Source organism: Rhinolophus sinicus, chromosome 8, assembly GCF_057876585.1.
Source record: "Rhinolophus sinicus isolate RSI-liver-muscle chromosome 8, RSI-T2T, whole genome shotgun sequence".
Lineage (NCBI taxonomy): Eukaryota > Metazoa > Chordata > Mammalia > Chiroptera > Rhinolophidae > Rhinolophus > Rhinolophus sinicus.
Window position 1 is genome coordinate 82,331,716 of NC_142508.1, and position 17,032 is coordinate 82,348,747.

The window sequence follows — 17,032 nt, forward strand, 5'->3', positions numbered from 1 at the left end:
TGCAGCTGGGTGGGAAGTGACTGTACGTATTGCATACCATTCAGCCTGTGTGGACTGCAAGCATGGACACTCCATCAAGAGCTGGTCCTGTTTCTCCATCCTTCCACTTTGGGCTTGCCGATGAAATGCACATATCCTGATGCAAGCAGAAGCTTGAAAAGACCTTGTATTTCAGAGCTTGGAACTCTGAACCCCCGAAGAACATACCTGAGCCGGCTTGCCTGAAGACCCGGCCACACGGAGGAGAGGCAGGGTGCCCAGGCAAATGTCCCAGGCCCTGGCCGGCATCCTGCCCCCACCAGAACCTGGGAATGAAGCCATCATAGGCCATCAAGCTGCCAGCAACCCAGCAGTGATGCAAACGGGGGAGTGAGGCTGGCCAAGCCCAGAGTAACTGCCACAGACCCACAGAATCATGTGCTAAGCAAACGGCTGTCGCTTTAACCCACTAAGTCTTGGGATGGTCGGTCACAGAGCGACAGAAAACTGATGTAGCCCTTTACACATGGTTCATTATAGGAGTGGGGCCATTAGTATCAGTCCACGTTACAGATGAGGAAATGTACTCACCGGTTAAGGAATTCGCTCAAGGACACACGGCTAATAAACAGCAAATACAGGGAAAGAACCCAAGCCTGTCTGACCCCCAAACCCAAGCTCTTAAACATTACGCCCCTTTGGAACCACAGACCCGGGCACGTGGGGCTGAAGCCCCTGGACACAGATGGACAAGAGAGAGAGAGCCTCCTGGATTTCCAATCTAGAGAAATTTCCTCCACGCCCTCTGCCCTCCCCAAACATCAGGAGAAACAGATAAGCCTGGGGTAGGGTGACCCAGCAGGCCGGCTCCCCTTCGTTTTGCCTCTGCCTCAGCTGCTTCACACCTGGATCTCTCCCCTCCTTCTGACTCTGCTGCCCAGCACATGGGGACGCCAGCTTTATTCATGACAATCTCTATATGGAAGTGGCCAAGAACAAGGACAGAATGTGAAGATGAATTTCTCCTTGACGTTGCTCGAGGTGCCAGGAAATACTGAGGACAAGAGTGAGTCCCTTGCAGACTCTGACCCCCGTGCCCATTCCGGGTGGAAAATGAGTGAAAGCCTTTTGTATCTCGAACGTTCATGAGAGCAAGTGCCTCATGGATGCCCTTTAAAGCCCTGACAGCATGAGTGGCTGCTGGGCGCTCCACTGCCACCCGGCCGGCAGCGGCTCAGAGCACTAAGGGGTCTGCCCTCAGGGATTGCTGCCCCATCTCAGGACAGTGCTCCTTCTCTGCCTCAAAGCAGAGCCCTGTCCTGGGGCCATGCTGACTACTCGGGTCCCATCTAGCACGACGCTCTTCTTTGTGACTGAGACACAGTACGGGCGGGACCTGTGTGCCAGGTCTGGGAGGGAACAGGAATTCAGAACCCATGAGGTCCCCACAAGGATCTCAGAGCCTCTGCACTCTGCTGGCTGAGTGTGACGGTGTGAGTCACTGTGCATAGGAAACTGCAGGAAACAGGCCATAAAAAGGCTGCAGCTGTCAAGGCAAACCCTCTGGGCAGCCCAGCGGTGACAGTGGGGTCCTGTTAGGAGTCTGGTTCCAGCAGCTCTGCCTGTTCCCACCTCCCACTCAAGCCATGCATCTGACAGAGACCCCAGACCACACCAACAGCTGCCTGTGTCAAGCACTTTTTAAGTTATTTGAGGGGGAGTTTATTAAGCTTTGGGGAACACTGTTTCCACTTGGCCATGGGTCTCTCTCAGAAAAGGTTTTCTCTCTTAATATCCCCAAGCTGCTGACTGGGATGGAGCCCTAATTATTGTAATTATTTTAATTAGCAGTAAATTCACACTTACATTGTCCTGATGCTTGCCAAATTCCAGAGCATAGACACAATAGGTCCATATTCTTAGAAACCACTAAACAAATTTCTCTAACCAGGTGAAGTTATAAAAGTCGCCAGCACACGGAAGCAGCTTGCAGGGGGCTGTGCTCAGACACACCAGACGGTGCCAGACCCTGAGGAGCCAGGCCTGCCACCGCTATGCTCCGCCTGGCTTGGGCTCATGCCATGGGTGACACCAACTGCGGCTGTGCAGGGCGGGCACGTGTGGCGTCAATGCCTGCCTCCGTTTCCTGTGCCAACACCAGTATTCCCCACTTCCACCCTCAGAGGTTCTTGTGTTCCAGGAAGAGGTAGGTGGCCCAAGGTGCTTTGTGCCATGATGTGACCTCCTCATCAGGAAATGAAGGCTTTAGAGTTGGAGGAGTAGAGTTCACGAGACCCTCCTGTAAGCACCCAGACTGCTCAGGAAGGAAAAGAAGCCCAAGAAAACCTTGGAGCCTCAGTTTCTCCATCCGTAAAGCCTGACAGAGGCCGGTGAGCTTCCCTGGGAAGGGCGTGGGCTCTGCTGCTGTCTGCACTCTGGAGTGAAAGGCCAGTACTATGTCCAGGGGCAAGAGTGACCTTCAGTGTTTCATCTGGGCTGAGGGCCAGCGAGACCCACTGAGGCGACACGGAAGTGATGACAGCCCCCCACACCTGAAACGCCCCTTCCACAAAGCCAGCATCTCGACAGCCCACCATTTGGCAGCAGCCAACATCTGTGCCTCCACGCACACTTCCTAGAAGGATTGATGTCTGAGGATGATGTGGGTGGATCCCACACACTCACAGCCATGTTGGAAGACGCACTGGCCCGGTTCCTGGAGTGCAGTTTATGAAAAGGGGGATGGAAATGGGCAGGGGAGAAAATGCAAGGAGGGGTGCGAGCAGGAATGTGAATCCACTGACATCCACTTATAGTGGCTGCCACACATCTCAACTTGAGAAAGCCAAACCAAAGCTTAGCGTGTGTGGGCACAAACACTCTCACATGCACATACACACATGCTCTCACATACACTCATGCATGCACCCATATACACACGCTCACATACACACCTGTACCCATGTACACACACATACTGTGTTTCCCCGAAAATAAGATATAGCCGGACAATCATCTCCAATGGGTCTTTTGGAGTAAAAATTAATATAAGACCCAGTCTTATTTTACTATAAGACCGGTCTTAATATAATATAATATAATATAATATAATATAATATAATATAATATAATATAATATAATACCAGGTCTTATATTAATTTTTGCTCCAAAAGATGCATTAGAGCTGATTGTCCGGCTAGGTCTCATTTTCGGGGAAACATAATATACACACATGCACACTCTCACACACGCAGACTCACACATGTATTCTCACCTGCACACATGTACACATTCAAGTACTCTCACACAAAACACACACACACATACTCGCACACTCACATGCACACATAGCACACACACTCATACGTGTACTCTCACCAGCACAAGGACATGTACACTGTCGCACACATACATGTGCATGCACACACATACACCTGCACACACTCACACTGCTGCTCAGTCAGCACACAGTGAATGACACCCCCATCCCTCTGCCCTGCGCTCTTCCCGGCCCTGACAATGCACCAGTGAGAAAAGCACGCGGTTGTAGAGAACATGGAAGCTCTTCCACGCTGACACCAACCATTCCCCAGCCTGATGAGAGACAAAGCAGAGCACAGGCCAGGGCGCAGACATGCTGCCCTCCGTGTAAAAAGGGACATGAGCTTGTAGGAGGTCGATGCCATTTCGGGGATGATACACAGAAGAGCAGTGGCCGCAGGTGCCTGACTGTGACGGAAGACTTCTCAGTTTATACTTTTCGACGTCAGCATGTCAGATGAGCCGACATCCACATCGATATGTAGGATTACCTCTGTAATCCTGCAAAGATGTCAGCTGTGACAGAAACGTGCTTCCCTCCAGGCTGTGAGGAAGACCTGGTACACGGATGAGGCCCTCCAGCAGCTGCAAGTAGTGCACTGGGAAAGCGCTCGCCTGAGTTTTAACCACCCTGCCTTACCTGTTCAAAACATACGAGAAAATGAGTTCAAACTTTGGAAGTGACCTCCGATGTCTTCAGAACGAAGCAAACCGTGTCCTCCAGGATTTTCTCGCCTCCTGTTCAGAACTCCAGGGTGAGTACCCCCTTCAGCACCCCTCTTCTGGTCCTGCCCTCACAGCACAGCCCTCTCCTTCTCTTGGCTTAGCTCTGGGACCTCCATGTCCCACCCTGTGCTCTGGGTCTCCTGCCTCCTCGTCTTGTCCACCACCAGCCTCCAAACCTGTAGCAATGCCCAGTCCAGGGCCCTTGCCTGGGAGCCATTCTGGGCTCCCGTTCAGAGATCAAGCACAGTCTGGCTCTATCTGGCTCCCCTTGGGATTCATGGCCTTTACCATTATCCCAAAATAAACCGAAAGCACAAAACCAGGCCTTCTCGAGTTTCAGCCTTTCCTCCCAGACCCCTGAGCCCTGCCTGGCTGCGAGGAGCAGGACAAAGAGGGCATTCAGGGGCCTCTGAGTCATGGCAACAGGGGCCTGGCGGCTCACTGCACTTGGTGTGCTTGGGTCCCTTGGGGGAAGCCGACCTGTTTTTCGATCTGAAGTGGAACTGGTAGGAGAGAGAGCCTCTGCACTCCACTCACCACAGCCGAAGCCTCTGCCTGTGTCTAGGGGAGTCGACAGGCCTTTGATCTCAAGTTGTCATTGATCTTAAACCCAACTGCCCACATGCCTGACTCACTCTGTTGTTTCTATGCACTCAGAGTGTTCTCACTCTGCCATGCTGGACCCTGGAGTCCTGGGCTCCTCTCCTGGAATCACGTAACTGTAGGCCACAGCGCACCTGGGGATCCAACCCCAAGTTATCTTTTGGCCTCTAGGAGCCTAAAATTAAGATCCTCTAGATTCTGTGTCGTCCAGAGGTATAGTTCCTAAAGCTTTTTAATAGATGGCCAACCGCAGGCATGAGCCACCGGCGCCCGATCGTATTGCCCCTGTGTGGACAAGATCACATCTCCCTCGAAGCACCAAACACTGGGAGAAACAACCAACCAGTGGTTGTTTTTACATATCACGCTCCTGTAGCCCTCAGCCAGCTGAAGAGAAGGTGCTCCCCTGTGCTGTTTCTCCAAGGTGGCACCTGGGTGGCCTTTCACTGAAGACATCAATGCCCAGCACTCAGCACGTGTGTGAGTGCACAGCGCACACCATGAGATGAACCCTGGGGAGTGTCTTTGCTCACGTGAGAACTGGACACAGGGAGTCTGCAGGTCCACACACTGGCACATTGTCATGGCACTAAATGTCTCTATCCTGTCCCCAAGCACAGCCCACAGTGACAGATCACATCCCACCCCTGGGACTCCCTAATCTATTGGAAATGAAGTATAAAGAACGTTTTTAGGAGTCAGCCACAGGTGATCCCACAACCGTGGAAATGACCTTGCCCCAGAGCTTTCCAAGTTAATGATTGACCTCTATCGATTCTACCATGCGTTTTTAACAGCCGGAAATACACTGTTTCTAAAATCCAAGTGGCAAGTTCAAGTTATGGAAGAACTAACATTTCTCTGAGTCTGATGTTGTGTTGCCCGTCTGTGGACAAATAGCTAAATATTTTAGCCCAAGTGCCATTTTCCACGGAGGTGTACCCCATCTCCCATCCCGACCAGGCGCCATATGCAGTGCTCACATAGGAGCAGCTGGGATGTGCTCTTGCCTTGGTATGCGTCCCAGACAACTGTCATTTTACCCACATGAATCCCTTGTGGTAGAGCCCTCAGTCTGATTCAAAGTATTAAGAACACTTTTTAATTAGCAGCCATGCTTTGGGACGTCACCCCAGCTGCCTGCTGGGTGCAGCTTAGCCCTGTGCAGCGCTCCCACCAACCAGTCAGAACCCAGCTGCATCTAGTTGCGAGAGCCATGGGCCACTTTGACCAGTTTTCTCTTCCAGTGCAGTCCTGATTCCTTTCTGATGACTGGCTTAAAAGCCACTCTGGGGCTCCCAGTCTACAAGGTTGAAACCCCTCTCCCTACCACCGCCAGCCTTGGGCCATATTGGGCTTACTTCCCACCTAGGTCCATTTCTAGGTGTCATGTCGTTTCTTTGGGAGGGGATGTAGAAGTAAATGACCTGAGAGGGGAAAAAAGTGATGGTTTCTAGGAGCATCTATAGAGCTGACCGACGCTTCTGCTTGCTCATTTTGGTCATGGCGAGGGGGACAAATCTGTGTGAGGGTACAATACCCAAGATTACAGGGCTGTGATCTTGTCCACATCAGGGCAATGCAATAGGGGATACGAAGAGATAAGTAAAACCTCATTTTTTAAAACTTTTAGTAAAACCCCAGTGTTCTAAATCTTGCTGGCTGGTGTCTTGGAAAGTGCCCAGGGATCCCTAAAAAAAAGATCAATGCCATATCAGAGAGGGTATTGTACCCTTCCACAGGCCAAGGACCACTGGGCCAGCCAGGTGTGAATTGTCACTAGGTCCTTACCAAGGCCCCCTGGTCTTCAAATGAGATCCTGAAACCACGTGCTGAGGTGGGGAAAGTTGAAGGCCTTTGAAGAACAGGGAAGGAACTTCTTGCTATGACCCAACCAGCTTCTAATTAGGGTGACTGCACACATTCTACCCTGCCCACTCACTGCACCACACACCCAGGAGGGGGAGGGTGGCTGGCTGCGGTGGGAGCAACGCCATCTCAACCACAGGTGTTGCAAATGGAAGTCTATCCCATGGAGTCTGAGAGCAGAAACCACCCGTCTGTGGGCCAAGCAGAAACAAGCTCACCGTGTGGCTGTGTGTGTGTGGGGGGGACAGTTCCCCGGGGTCAAACACACCTGGCATTGTGTCATGAGAGTCAGGAGGGACTTTCCTTAACCACTGCAGCGGTCGGCTGTGCGTGCGTGCGTGCGTGCGTGGGAGTCCTCACTGAAGGGTTCTTAACTGCATTGCTCTCAGGCAGACCTGGAAGTTTCTCACTGACTTTTATTGATAGTCGTGTGCGCGCACAGTTCATTCAGGAGACAGCGTATCTCCCACCTGCCCCATGTCCAGTTTTCGCTTGGAGAACTGAAAGTTGCCCGCTGCTGAATATAGAAACTTTTGGCACAATCTGTCTTCATCAAACTCTTCTTTGTTTGAAGATTAAAATTCCAGATGGGATTATCTGGCACTAGGGCCCCAGATGACAGCCTTCCCCCGTCCCCACCTCATCTCTTTCAAAGGAGATGAAATTGCCCATTGCTGTGGTTCCTACACTGGGCTGCTCAGAACCACCAGGGAACTCTGGGGTCCCAAGTTCCACCTCAGACCAGGCACAGACTCTGCAGCTGGGGAATCTCCAGGAACTTGCATTCTGTGATCTCCCCAGGGGATCCAGGCTTGGGGCCCATTGCCTTAGTGCTGATTATTCTCCAGTTGCATTTGGCTCTGTTATTTCGGATCAGCCAGAGTAAGCTACCTGGGTGTGTAGGTGCCACCCCTCCCCTGGAGGGAGTGAGCTGGCCAGGAATGGAGGCACAGACGCGTTCAAAGGGGAATGCCGCTCTCCCATTGGTGAACAGCCCGTTTATTTTTCCTGGAGACACCAGAGCATTTAACACCGACAAGTCTCCTGCTGCAAAAGGTCAAAGGGTCATTTATTAAGTGCTTGCTTCATACCGTGAGGTCTCCCTCACTCTCATCACCCTATAGCAACCTCCTGAGCTCACCTTGCCAGCCTGCCCTCCACAGAGGCCACTGAGGGCATCGTGCGCTCCTCCACCATTGTAAAGCCTGCGTGTGTGAGTGTGTATGTGTAGGGGGTGGAGGTGATGATTCACAGTCCTCCTGGCTCCCTCCTGCGTTCCAGCGTCAGACGTGCCCGAGGCCCCGGAGTCACTGCACTGTTTTGGGCTGGATGTCGGCCTAAATACGAGAGCGAGAGCCGGGCGTGGGCGCCCGCCGTCTGGGTTTGCCAGGAGCGCGGGGGTGGGGAGAGCCTCCCTGGGATGCAGGCCACCCCTCGGCCTGGCTCAGCGCCCCACGGCTCTCCCCCACTTCCTCACCCACTCTCTGGCCCGGCCCTGCGCTCCCCGCCTCTCCCAGCCCTGCACCCTCGGGCCCCGCTCTCCCCGGCCCTGCACCCCCCCGGACCACCTTTCCCAGGCCGGGCTCCGCGCCACCCCCTACAGCCAGGCCTCTCCCTCGACCGCCCTCACCTGCGCCTCGCGCGCGGGGCGGGGCCGCCGAGGATGACAAAGCAGCGGCCAGAGGCGCGGGATCCGCCCCCCGCGCTCGGCGGGTGCGTCGCCTGCCCTGGCGCGGCTGTTATGGAAACCGGCCGGGCGCGCGGGAGGTGATGATGGGGCGGCCATGGCCCGGGCCGGCAGCTCCAGTGGCGACGCGGCGGCCGGGGCTCGGGCGGCGGGCGCGGGACAGCCGGAGCAGTGGGAGCTGTCCCTGGAGGAGGTGCTGAAGGCCTACGAGCAGCCCATCAACGAGGAGCAGGCGTGGGCCGTGTGCTTCCAGGGCTGCCGCGGGCTGCGGGGCGCGCCGGGCGGCCGGCGGCGCATCCGGGACACGGCGGACATCCTCCTGCGCAGGGACGGCTCGGTCAGCGCGCGGCTGGAGCCCGGCGCCGCAGGTGAGGCCGGTGGGGGTGTGGCCGGGCGCTCTCGTGCGGCGCGCGGGGCTGCTGGGGCGGGTGGGGGGAGAGCTCCGAGCGGCTGGGCCGGCAGGGGTGCAGAGGAAGGGGCTGCGACCCCTCCCTCCTCCTCTGCTGGAGGCGAGCCCCGCCCTTCCACGTCCTATCAATGTTGGACCTGGCGCCCCCTTCCGCACCCTCCCTCTGCTGGTTAGGAGGGTCCCCTCCACCTTCTCTCTGAGCGGGACCGGAAGGCCTTTCTCTGCCCTTTTCTGGATTGGGAGCCCTGCCCCCAACTGTCTACTGGGACTCAGACCTCCTTCGCTCGCCTGCCCTCTCCCTCCCCCCTCTGCTGGACCTGGAAGTCCCCTGCTCCTCTCCATCCTTCCCTCTCTCCACCGGGAAGCCCTCTTCCTCCAATCTGGGATACCCCCTGCTTTCCTGGACCCCCCACGCCAACCTGGAACCCATCTGTTAACATCAGGGCCAGCTGCTTTGGGTTGGCTGCCTGCGGTTGGGCATGTTTACCTCAGCGGAGAGGGACTTTGGCTTGATGGCTAAGGACCTTGGGTGGGGAGACTGGATTCTGGGTCTCCCATCCCCTGTTCTCCCCACCTGGGGCCAGGTCGTCCTGCTCTGTGGGTCTGCAGCCATTTCCACCCATTGACTCTTGGTGTGGAATCCTTCACTGGTAACTGCAAGGCTGGTGCCTTAGGCAGGAGAGGAACAAAAGTCCCCCTTGGGCTCTTTCGGGGATAAGAGGGTGGGAGGAGGGGCTGTGCGTCTCTGGAATCCCTGCTGAATGGCCACCAATGTCCTGGGTTTAATGGAGAGCAAGGAGAATGTGTACAACTTGGGGGACTATTTGCGTAGTTTCTCTGCCCTTAATCATCAATACTAATAATCAATTAAGCCCTTTAAAGGTATTTGAAGTCTGTTCAGGATAGTGAGTTTAGGTGATTTTTAGCTTCTTTCTTCCAGAAAAAGTTCTTTCTTTCCTGGAGAACCAGCGTGCTGGTATGAAGCATATGATGATATTACCCCAAAGCTGATACCCTGTGGGGAAACACAAAGGCCCGCTGTGTGTGCAGACGAGGGCTGGACTCGCTCCAGCCCAGAGCTGTGGGTTTGCAGAAATCCTCATGGCAGGCATCAGGGAGGGTCGGGCAGGACCAGGGCAAAGCTGGACGGGGGAGACAGCTGCTCTGGGAACAAGGAGGCGTCTGCTGGACACCGCCCAGGAACCATCACCAAATCTTCCCTTCTCATCCCTGTGCCCTGTTTCCACCCACCTCAACACCTCTGCCATGGGACACTTGCGAGTTGCTGCATTTTCCACAAAAACACCAATATATTTGGGGGCAGATATAAGAGCTGGCACTCCAGACTCCAGTAGTGTTCCCATTATACACTCAGTAAGCTGAGGCTCAGGCTTACCTAAAGTCACAGAAAGCAGCAGGGTTTGGAGTCAGCACGCAATGCTCTGTCCTCACAGGTTGGGCTGAGAGCCCTGTACACGATGGCCTTGTCTCCCCTGTGTGGCCCTGCAGTCTGCATATTGACAAAGATCTTTTCTCCTGAAACTGTATTTTCCTTATTAAAAGACCATCCCTGTGCCCCTCCCCATCCCCGGAGATAATACCGTATAGCCTGGGGTCTGGCTCCTGGCACCACAGTGCAGGACAGGGCTGGTCTGACCCTCGGATTCTAAAGATGGGGAAACTGAGGCACAGAGTGGTCAGTGGTTTGCCACCAATCACGCAGCTGCTTAGAACTGAGATGCACCCAGCAACCCCCTAACTGTGGGGGTCACACTATGTTTCTTATTGGTACTCTCTGAACTGTTGTCCCAAGAGGGCTGTCCTCAAGGGTGGTGGGTGCTCTCCATCTCTCCGGCCCCCAGGGACGGTTCAGCCCCTCCTTCCTGGTGATTGCAGACCCAAAGGCACTTCCTGCTGTCTCCATGCTCACAGCTCCACAGGAAATCCAGGCTGGGTTCAAAGCTCACGGGTCGCCACCCTATGTTGACTTTTATGGGGAGGTGCCAGCCTGTGACATGAAGGAGCCCAATTCCATTTCCCACTCGATACGATACGATCGTTGGTTCCTGTCCATAAATATGTCTGGCAAAGGTGGACGAGGTTTACCACTTGCTGCCTCTTTTAAGATTAAGGAAAATGCATTACCCGAACTTCCTTTTCTGTCCTTGTTGACCTTTTGTGAATCGGCTGGAACTTCAGACCACGTGTCTGCCAAAGACGCCAAACCCAGAGTTCTCGGGGCCTGAGTGATGACTGGGGGATTCACTGAATGAGGCCTGTTAATTCCTGCTGTAAACAGCAGTCAGAAAGACATTTGGATGGGTCCTCAGTATAAGTGAATGTTTAAAATAACTGAAGAAATCAACAACAAAACGAAACCATACTTGGGAAGTGATAATGGTACCTCAGCATGCACGTGGGAACAAGACCTCCCTCCAGCTATGTACGGAAAGCTGACATGGGAAAAGCTGATGAGAATAATGTTTAGTCTGAAGACCTTGTCATCACTGCTTGGAAGCCCCCTTTTTTAAGTGGGAAAACACGTTAACGTGAAGTTATTTTTACCAGGCAATTCTTGAACCACCTGCTGCTGAAGGAAGGGCTCCTTTTTATGACCAAGCAGGAAACCCGTCAGGTGTCATGGCAGTGGTGAGCTGAGCCATCGCCTGAGGCCATGCTCATTAAATGCAGCTGGGCAGTGACTGGGTGACCCTGGGATACTTTCAGGGGTGTCTGTCCCCCTGATGCCCCCTGAGGGCACTTCAGCCCAAAAGCTACGCTTGACTGGGTAGCAGGGGAACCTACATCTGCTGGTGAAACACTTTCCTCCAGGCATTAGGCTCTCCACCAAGAAAACCACCACGGGCAACAGAGGCTGGAAGCTGGAAGCGGGTGTAGATAAGGATGTGCCTATCCCGGTGTCTCTTTTCCCTTTGCCTCCCACCTTCTCCATTCTGCTCATGCTAATGTACACACCGCCCTACTTTTCTGATTGTTTTTTCTAGTCAGTTTTGATGCTCAAACTCTTCACGGGCCCACTCTCCGGTGCCTCACGGGACCTGTCTGTCACTAGGTCACAGCTGTCCCTCCAGGCCCCTCCTGTCTAGTTCTGAGGCCAGCTGACCTCAAGGCTCCAGAAGCACTGCACGGTCCAACCTAAAGGCCCGCTGCAGCCCTCGCTGCATGGACACGGGGCTTTCCCAGTCTCCTCACTGTGCAGCCCTGAGTTCCACACTCAGAAACAACTTTCAGTCTGTCCTGCATAGCACTATGACGTCCCTGTGCCATGAACTCCGTGGGACCTGCAATTCTCTTTCCACTTTCTTACCTCCAGCCCGATGGCTAGAGGAACAGCCATGCTGAAGAGAAGGCTCTGGTGTGTCACCACTGCCCCCATTCTGGCCTGAGGTGATGGTGGCATGTGCCTGGGGAGGGGTGAGGACTAGAGAGGGAACGTCAGTAGGGAGCCTACATCCATCCTGGGCCCAGGATGCACACACACACATGCACAAATGTGTACGTGCACACAGGCATAAACACGTAAACACACACAGACACGTGCACACACACACATGCATATGCATACATGCAGACACGTGTACACATACAGACATAGACATGCACACACACACACACACACACACAGACACGTGCACACACACAGGTGCCACCACCACCGCTGTTGTTTCTGCGCCATCACTGCATATGCACAGGAGCTGTCTGTCCCTACTGTAGACGCTCACTCGTCTGTGTCCTGGTCCAGGGTCCCCCCCAACAGCTGCAGGGGAATCTATGGCCAGTGAGGAATGTCTGGACCCCTGGTGTTCCAGGAAGCCCTGTGTGTCCTGTGGAATGGGGCACTAAAACGGGACTTGGCAAGTGCCTTCCTGTGACTAGGGACTGTCTTTTTTTTTAATTTTTATTGGGGAATATTGGGGGACAGTGTGTTTCTCCAGGGCCCATCAGCTCCAAGTCTTGTCCTTCAATCTAGTTGTGGAGGGCGCAGCTCAGCTCCAAGTCCAGTCTCGCCAGTTTCCAATCTTACTTGCAGGGGGCCCACCATCGCATGCGGGAATTGCACGGGCTACCTTGTTGTTGAGAGCTTGCACTCTAACCAGCTGAGCCATCCAGCTGCCCCTCTGGCAGCGCAGGGGCAACTCATTGTCTTCAATCTAGTTGTGGAGGGCGCAGCTCACTGGCCCATGTGGGAATCGAACCAGCAAACCTGTTGTTCAGAGCTTGTGCTCTAACCAACTGAGCCGTCCGGCCGCCCCCAGGATTGTCTCTGTAGCTTGCCTCTGTGTGGTCCTTTGTCCACACTGTGACCACACGGTGAGCATTGAGTGGCATTGTCCAGCGATGGTTTCCCAGTCCTGCTGAGGAAGTGACTCCTGCTTGGAGCCTCCCTCCCCTTGAACCTCCTCTGGTGACCAGGTTCCCCTCACATGGGTGTCCCACCATTGGGCCTCGGAGCTCTGCTTTTGCTGCACCCTGTGAAGGTTGCCCAATCCAGATGTGGTGTGGAGATGAAGCAGGGCCGCCCCAGGATGGATGGGCACTTTCCTTTACCACCCACAGTGACAGCGGCCGGCACCTGCAGGGTGCCCTCAGGACAGTGCTCTGGTGGCACTGTTATGATCCCCTTCTATAGCTGAGAACACTGAGGTCCAGAGAAAAGCAGCCACCTGTCACCTGGTGGGGAGGTGGGGGCTCCAGCCCTGGACCCAACCTCCTGCCTGGCTTTGTAAGTTCCTTACACTGTGCGTGCCTCAGTTTCATTCTCTGAAATGGGAGGGCCGGCGGCAGCTGCCTCAGAGGCTGGGTCGATGTCTGTGCAGCCTTGGGACACTCCTGGTGCAGGGTAACACTGGCTGGCACCGGTGGCTCTCCGCACCACGCCCTAACCCCTGTGCACGTGGCAGCTCCCCGATCTGAAGAAGTAGGTGCTGGTCCCCGTCCCATTTACTGATGATGTAAAACGTCTTCCACCTGCAGAATGCCCGGAACGCCCCTTCGGGAAACAGGAGTGGGGGGCGCTGAAGGTGCCCCAGGGCAGGCAAGCTGGGTGGTGAGGGTGCCCGGCTGCCGCTGTGTGTGGGGGAGGCTGCAGGTGCTGGGAAGGGCACCTGGGTGTGACTGAGCTGGGTGTGTTTGCAGATAGCATTCCCGAAGTAGTGTCACCTCTGAGCAAGGATTACCTCACAGGAAGGCAGTCCCTGGCAAGCTGTGTGGCTGCCTCAGTGGGCCCACCCGCCGGCCCTGCCGCGGCAAGTTCTGCGCTGTGCGCTTAGGAGAGGCCCTGACCCTTGCAAAGGGGTCCTTGAGGTCCCTGTGCACCTTGAGACTTGGCTCGTGGGGATGCCACTCCACCCCTCCCAACCCCAGATCTTTACCCGCAAGTATATGTGTCGCCTCACAAAGGGAGCACTGTGGCTGGCACTGGTTGGTCTGGTCCAAGGATGTGGCCATTTAAGCAAATATGCCAGTGAGTATCAACCGCAGGATGACACTGGGTTTCGCTCTGATCCTGTCGGACTCCTCAGAGGGAGTTTGGCCTCCAGGTAAGGCCCCACTCAAGCCAGAAGGCTGCCTGAAGTGGCGTGCCGGTAATTAGGCAAATCAGCCTGTACTGAGTCCAGAGCACCTGGGGCCGTGCCCCTCGCTCTCTTCAGCTCTGCCCGGCATCCCTGTCTGTTCAGTCACAAGTGTGTCCTCTCAAGGGCATTTGCCTGGCAGCCTCTCTCCAGGGACTGGAGAGGGAGAGAAGGCGGAGGATCTAAAAAGCAGGGTGTAAGGGTGTCTTTTGGCCACGGTCACAACTTACAAAGTTTACTACTTAAAACAGCACAGATTTATTCTCTTACAGTCGAAGGTCAGAAATCCAAGATCATGTCTTTGCCATAAGCTTCACTGCATCTGCTACCCCAAGTCCCCTTGCAGTGTAACGTGTCCACAGGTCCTATGATTGGAACATGGACAGGTTGGGGGCCAGTGTTCTGCCAACCAGAGGGGAAATATCATGGGTAGAATGGACGCTGGTCCTCCCACCTGGATTCCACCGTCAGCAGCGATCATAGAACATGGGTTCTGGAATTGTGCTTCCACCCAACGCTTTATGGGGGCACTTATCACACGTGAGTCCACTGTGGTAAACATAGATAAAGAGATCACTGGGCCCCACCCAGAGTGTCTGATTCCACCCAGTTCTGGGGTGGGCCTGAGAATATGCATTTCTGGCTAGTTCCCAATGATGCTGGTCCCAGGGCCCACTCTGGGACCGCTGGGCTACTGTACGTGGATTCCTGGGGCCACACTTTCAGAAGGGGTCCCCCCGCTCCTGCTGGAACACCTCCAGTGCCAGATGACTCAAATGTCAGAGGGGGACAAACCGTGGTCTGGAGAGCCAGGCCAGTGGGGGTTGACCCTCAGCCAGGTGCCTCGGGCAGGTTCCTCACCCTCTGCGGGCCGCACTGGACAACAGAAGGACTAAATGAGATGTCCCCGAGAAGCAATGCCAGGGGAAGGACCGTCAGTTGCAATGTAGTGCCTCGCTTTTAGGGCTGCTGCCTGATGCGGGGACCACCGATGGGGTATCCCTGCAGTTGTCCCAGAACACACTGCAGGGGGTGGAGGCACCAGAATATTGTGAAGGTGCAGACATTAACGGCGTTTTTTGCTGGGGGTGAGGGCAGCTCTGGCCAACACACAGCTCCCCGGGACTGGGTCCCCCTGGAATCACTGCAGTCCTGGTATCTGGGGTTCTCACTTACAGGGGAGGAAACCACAGCCTGTGGGTGATGTGTGACTTTGTAGCAAAGCAGGCAGGCATACCCCAAACACCGGTGCCTTTGACCCAGAGAGCTCTCTGCATTTGCTAAACAAACACACACCTTCCGTGGTTTCGAGCGGGCGTTCTCCATCCCTGCGGTCACCAGCTCATTTCTAGACATTAGCGCTCAGCCTAGGGCATTGCGTAATTCTAATTATAAAATGTGTTTCCTGATGATGTAACAAGCATTTACTGATAACTTACTAGGCGCTGGAACGCTAGGAGCGTTTTGTTTAATCTTTACAGTAACCAGTAAGGTGGGTGACAGCCTGCTGTTTCAGAGGGTTCTGAGGGGCTCAGAGAAAGTCCGTGAGTTGCTCTAAGTCACACAGGTTGTCTGACTCCAAACTGTTCTCACCGCCGACCATGGCTCCTGCTCTCTGAGCGGTGAGTGAGGAGGGGATGCTGCCCTTTTGCTCGCTCACACACACACGTTAGTTTCTTGACTCCACAGAGTATCACATGCTCCAGATTCAGACAGTGTGAAGGGCACATTACAGGGTCCCCCGGCAGCCTCGTCACGGTAGCGGAAGGCGTCGTGTACATATCCTCTAAACTCGGGGGTCTGCCCTCAGCTGTTCCCTTACTAGGGGGCTCAGCTCATCTCATTACAAAGGACACCTCCTTCTTCTCAGTGGCTGTCCAGTGTCCCTTGTGTGGACGTCTCCGTGTGTCTTCAATGGACTTTTAGGTGTTGGCAGTGTTTCGCTGTTCGGAAGATATGACAGTGAGTAGCCGGATGTGCCATGCCACCTGCTGTCAGGAGGCGAGTGGGTGCAATTCTGAGATGCTGCAGGTCGCCATCTCCAGCCAGCACTGATGGGGCCCGTCCCCACCGCCCGCACAGGCCTCGGCCTGCTCGTCCTCCCCCCACGGCCTGGCCGCTTGGCCGCGCCTCATCACTCCAGCCTGAGAGGTGGAAGGCAGAAATCTCCTGGGCTTGAAAGGCCGCTCCACTCTTGTCCTTCACTCTCTATCCATAGTAAGACCCCTGGGGGAGCCCAGTGAGGCCAGTGCTGTGGCCAGCCTCCCCAGATGTGTGGGGTCTCCATCTTCGGGGGGCTGGACAAAGGAGTGATGGGCTCCTCCTTGGCCATTCCCTGCCCTGCCCCTAAAGAGTCACGTGCAGGATGCCCGCGGGCTGAGCCTGGCCAGGAGGCCCTGCTGGTCCCATCCCTGTCATCACCACGTCCTTGCAGGACACCGTGCCCTAGGAAGTGTCAGCACTCGCTACCTCACTTGTCATTGTGTTAGGCTAGGCAGGTGTCATCTCCGTCTGCAGGTGAGGAAACGAGGTCAGAGAGGAACAAGCACAGGTGGCACAGGTGGGTAGGAATGTGGCCTGAAAGGTGCTCCTTACCCCCGACCCCAAGGCAGATGGGGGCCGAAGCGGCCAGGTAGCCTCCTCCCACCACTCACCTGCTGGGCAGGCGCAAGCTCTTTCTTGAAGCTGCTGGGGGAACTCCAGGCTGCAACGTCCCCACAGACTTCTCTCCAAATAACACCTGTCATCTTTTACGGCTATGGCACAGGGTCATGTGAAAGAAAACACCGTAGCTTCTTATTTCTCCCCATCTGTTATTTTATACAGAAGAAACCAGACAGGCT

The 17,032-nt window shown here is 55.0% G+C and overlaps 1 protein-coding gene and 1 long non-coding RNA gene across 4 annotated transcripts in view; one reads left to right on the forward strand and one right to left on the reverse strand.

Moving 5' to 3' along the window:
* Positions 1-6,897: 6,897 nt before the first annotated feature.
* LOC109451907 (uncharacterized) lies at positions 6,898-8,269 on the reverse strand. The gene is made up of 3 exons (XR_002138053.3): positions 8,130-8,269; positions 7,641-7,836; positions 6,898-7,546 (listed from the first exon to the last, which is right to left on the reverse strand). It is a non-coding gene; the product is annotated as an uncharacterized LOC109451907 (long non-coding RNA).
* Positions 8,270-8,283: 14 nt separating this feature from the next.
* SPIRE2 (spire type actin nucleation factor 2) overlaps positions 8,284-17,032 on the forward strand; it is a 31,219-nt gene continuing 22,470 nt past the window's right edge. For all 3 annotated transcript variants that reach the window (XM_088800393.1, XM_019740483.3, XM_019740484.3), the window contains exon 1: positions 8,284-8,554. In XM_088800393.1, the coding sequence (XP_088656519.1) occupies positions 8,284-8,554 (271 nt within the window). The remainder of the gene's footprint in view (positions 8,555-17,032) is intronic.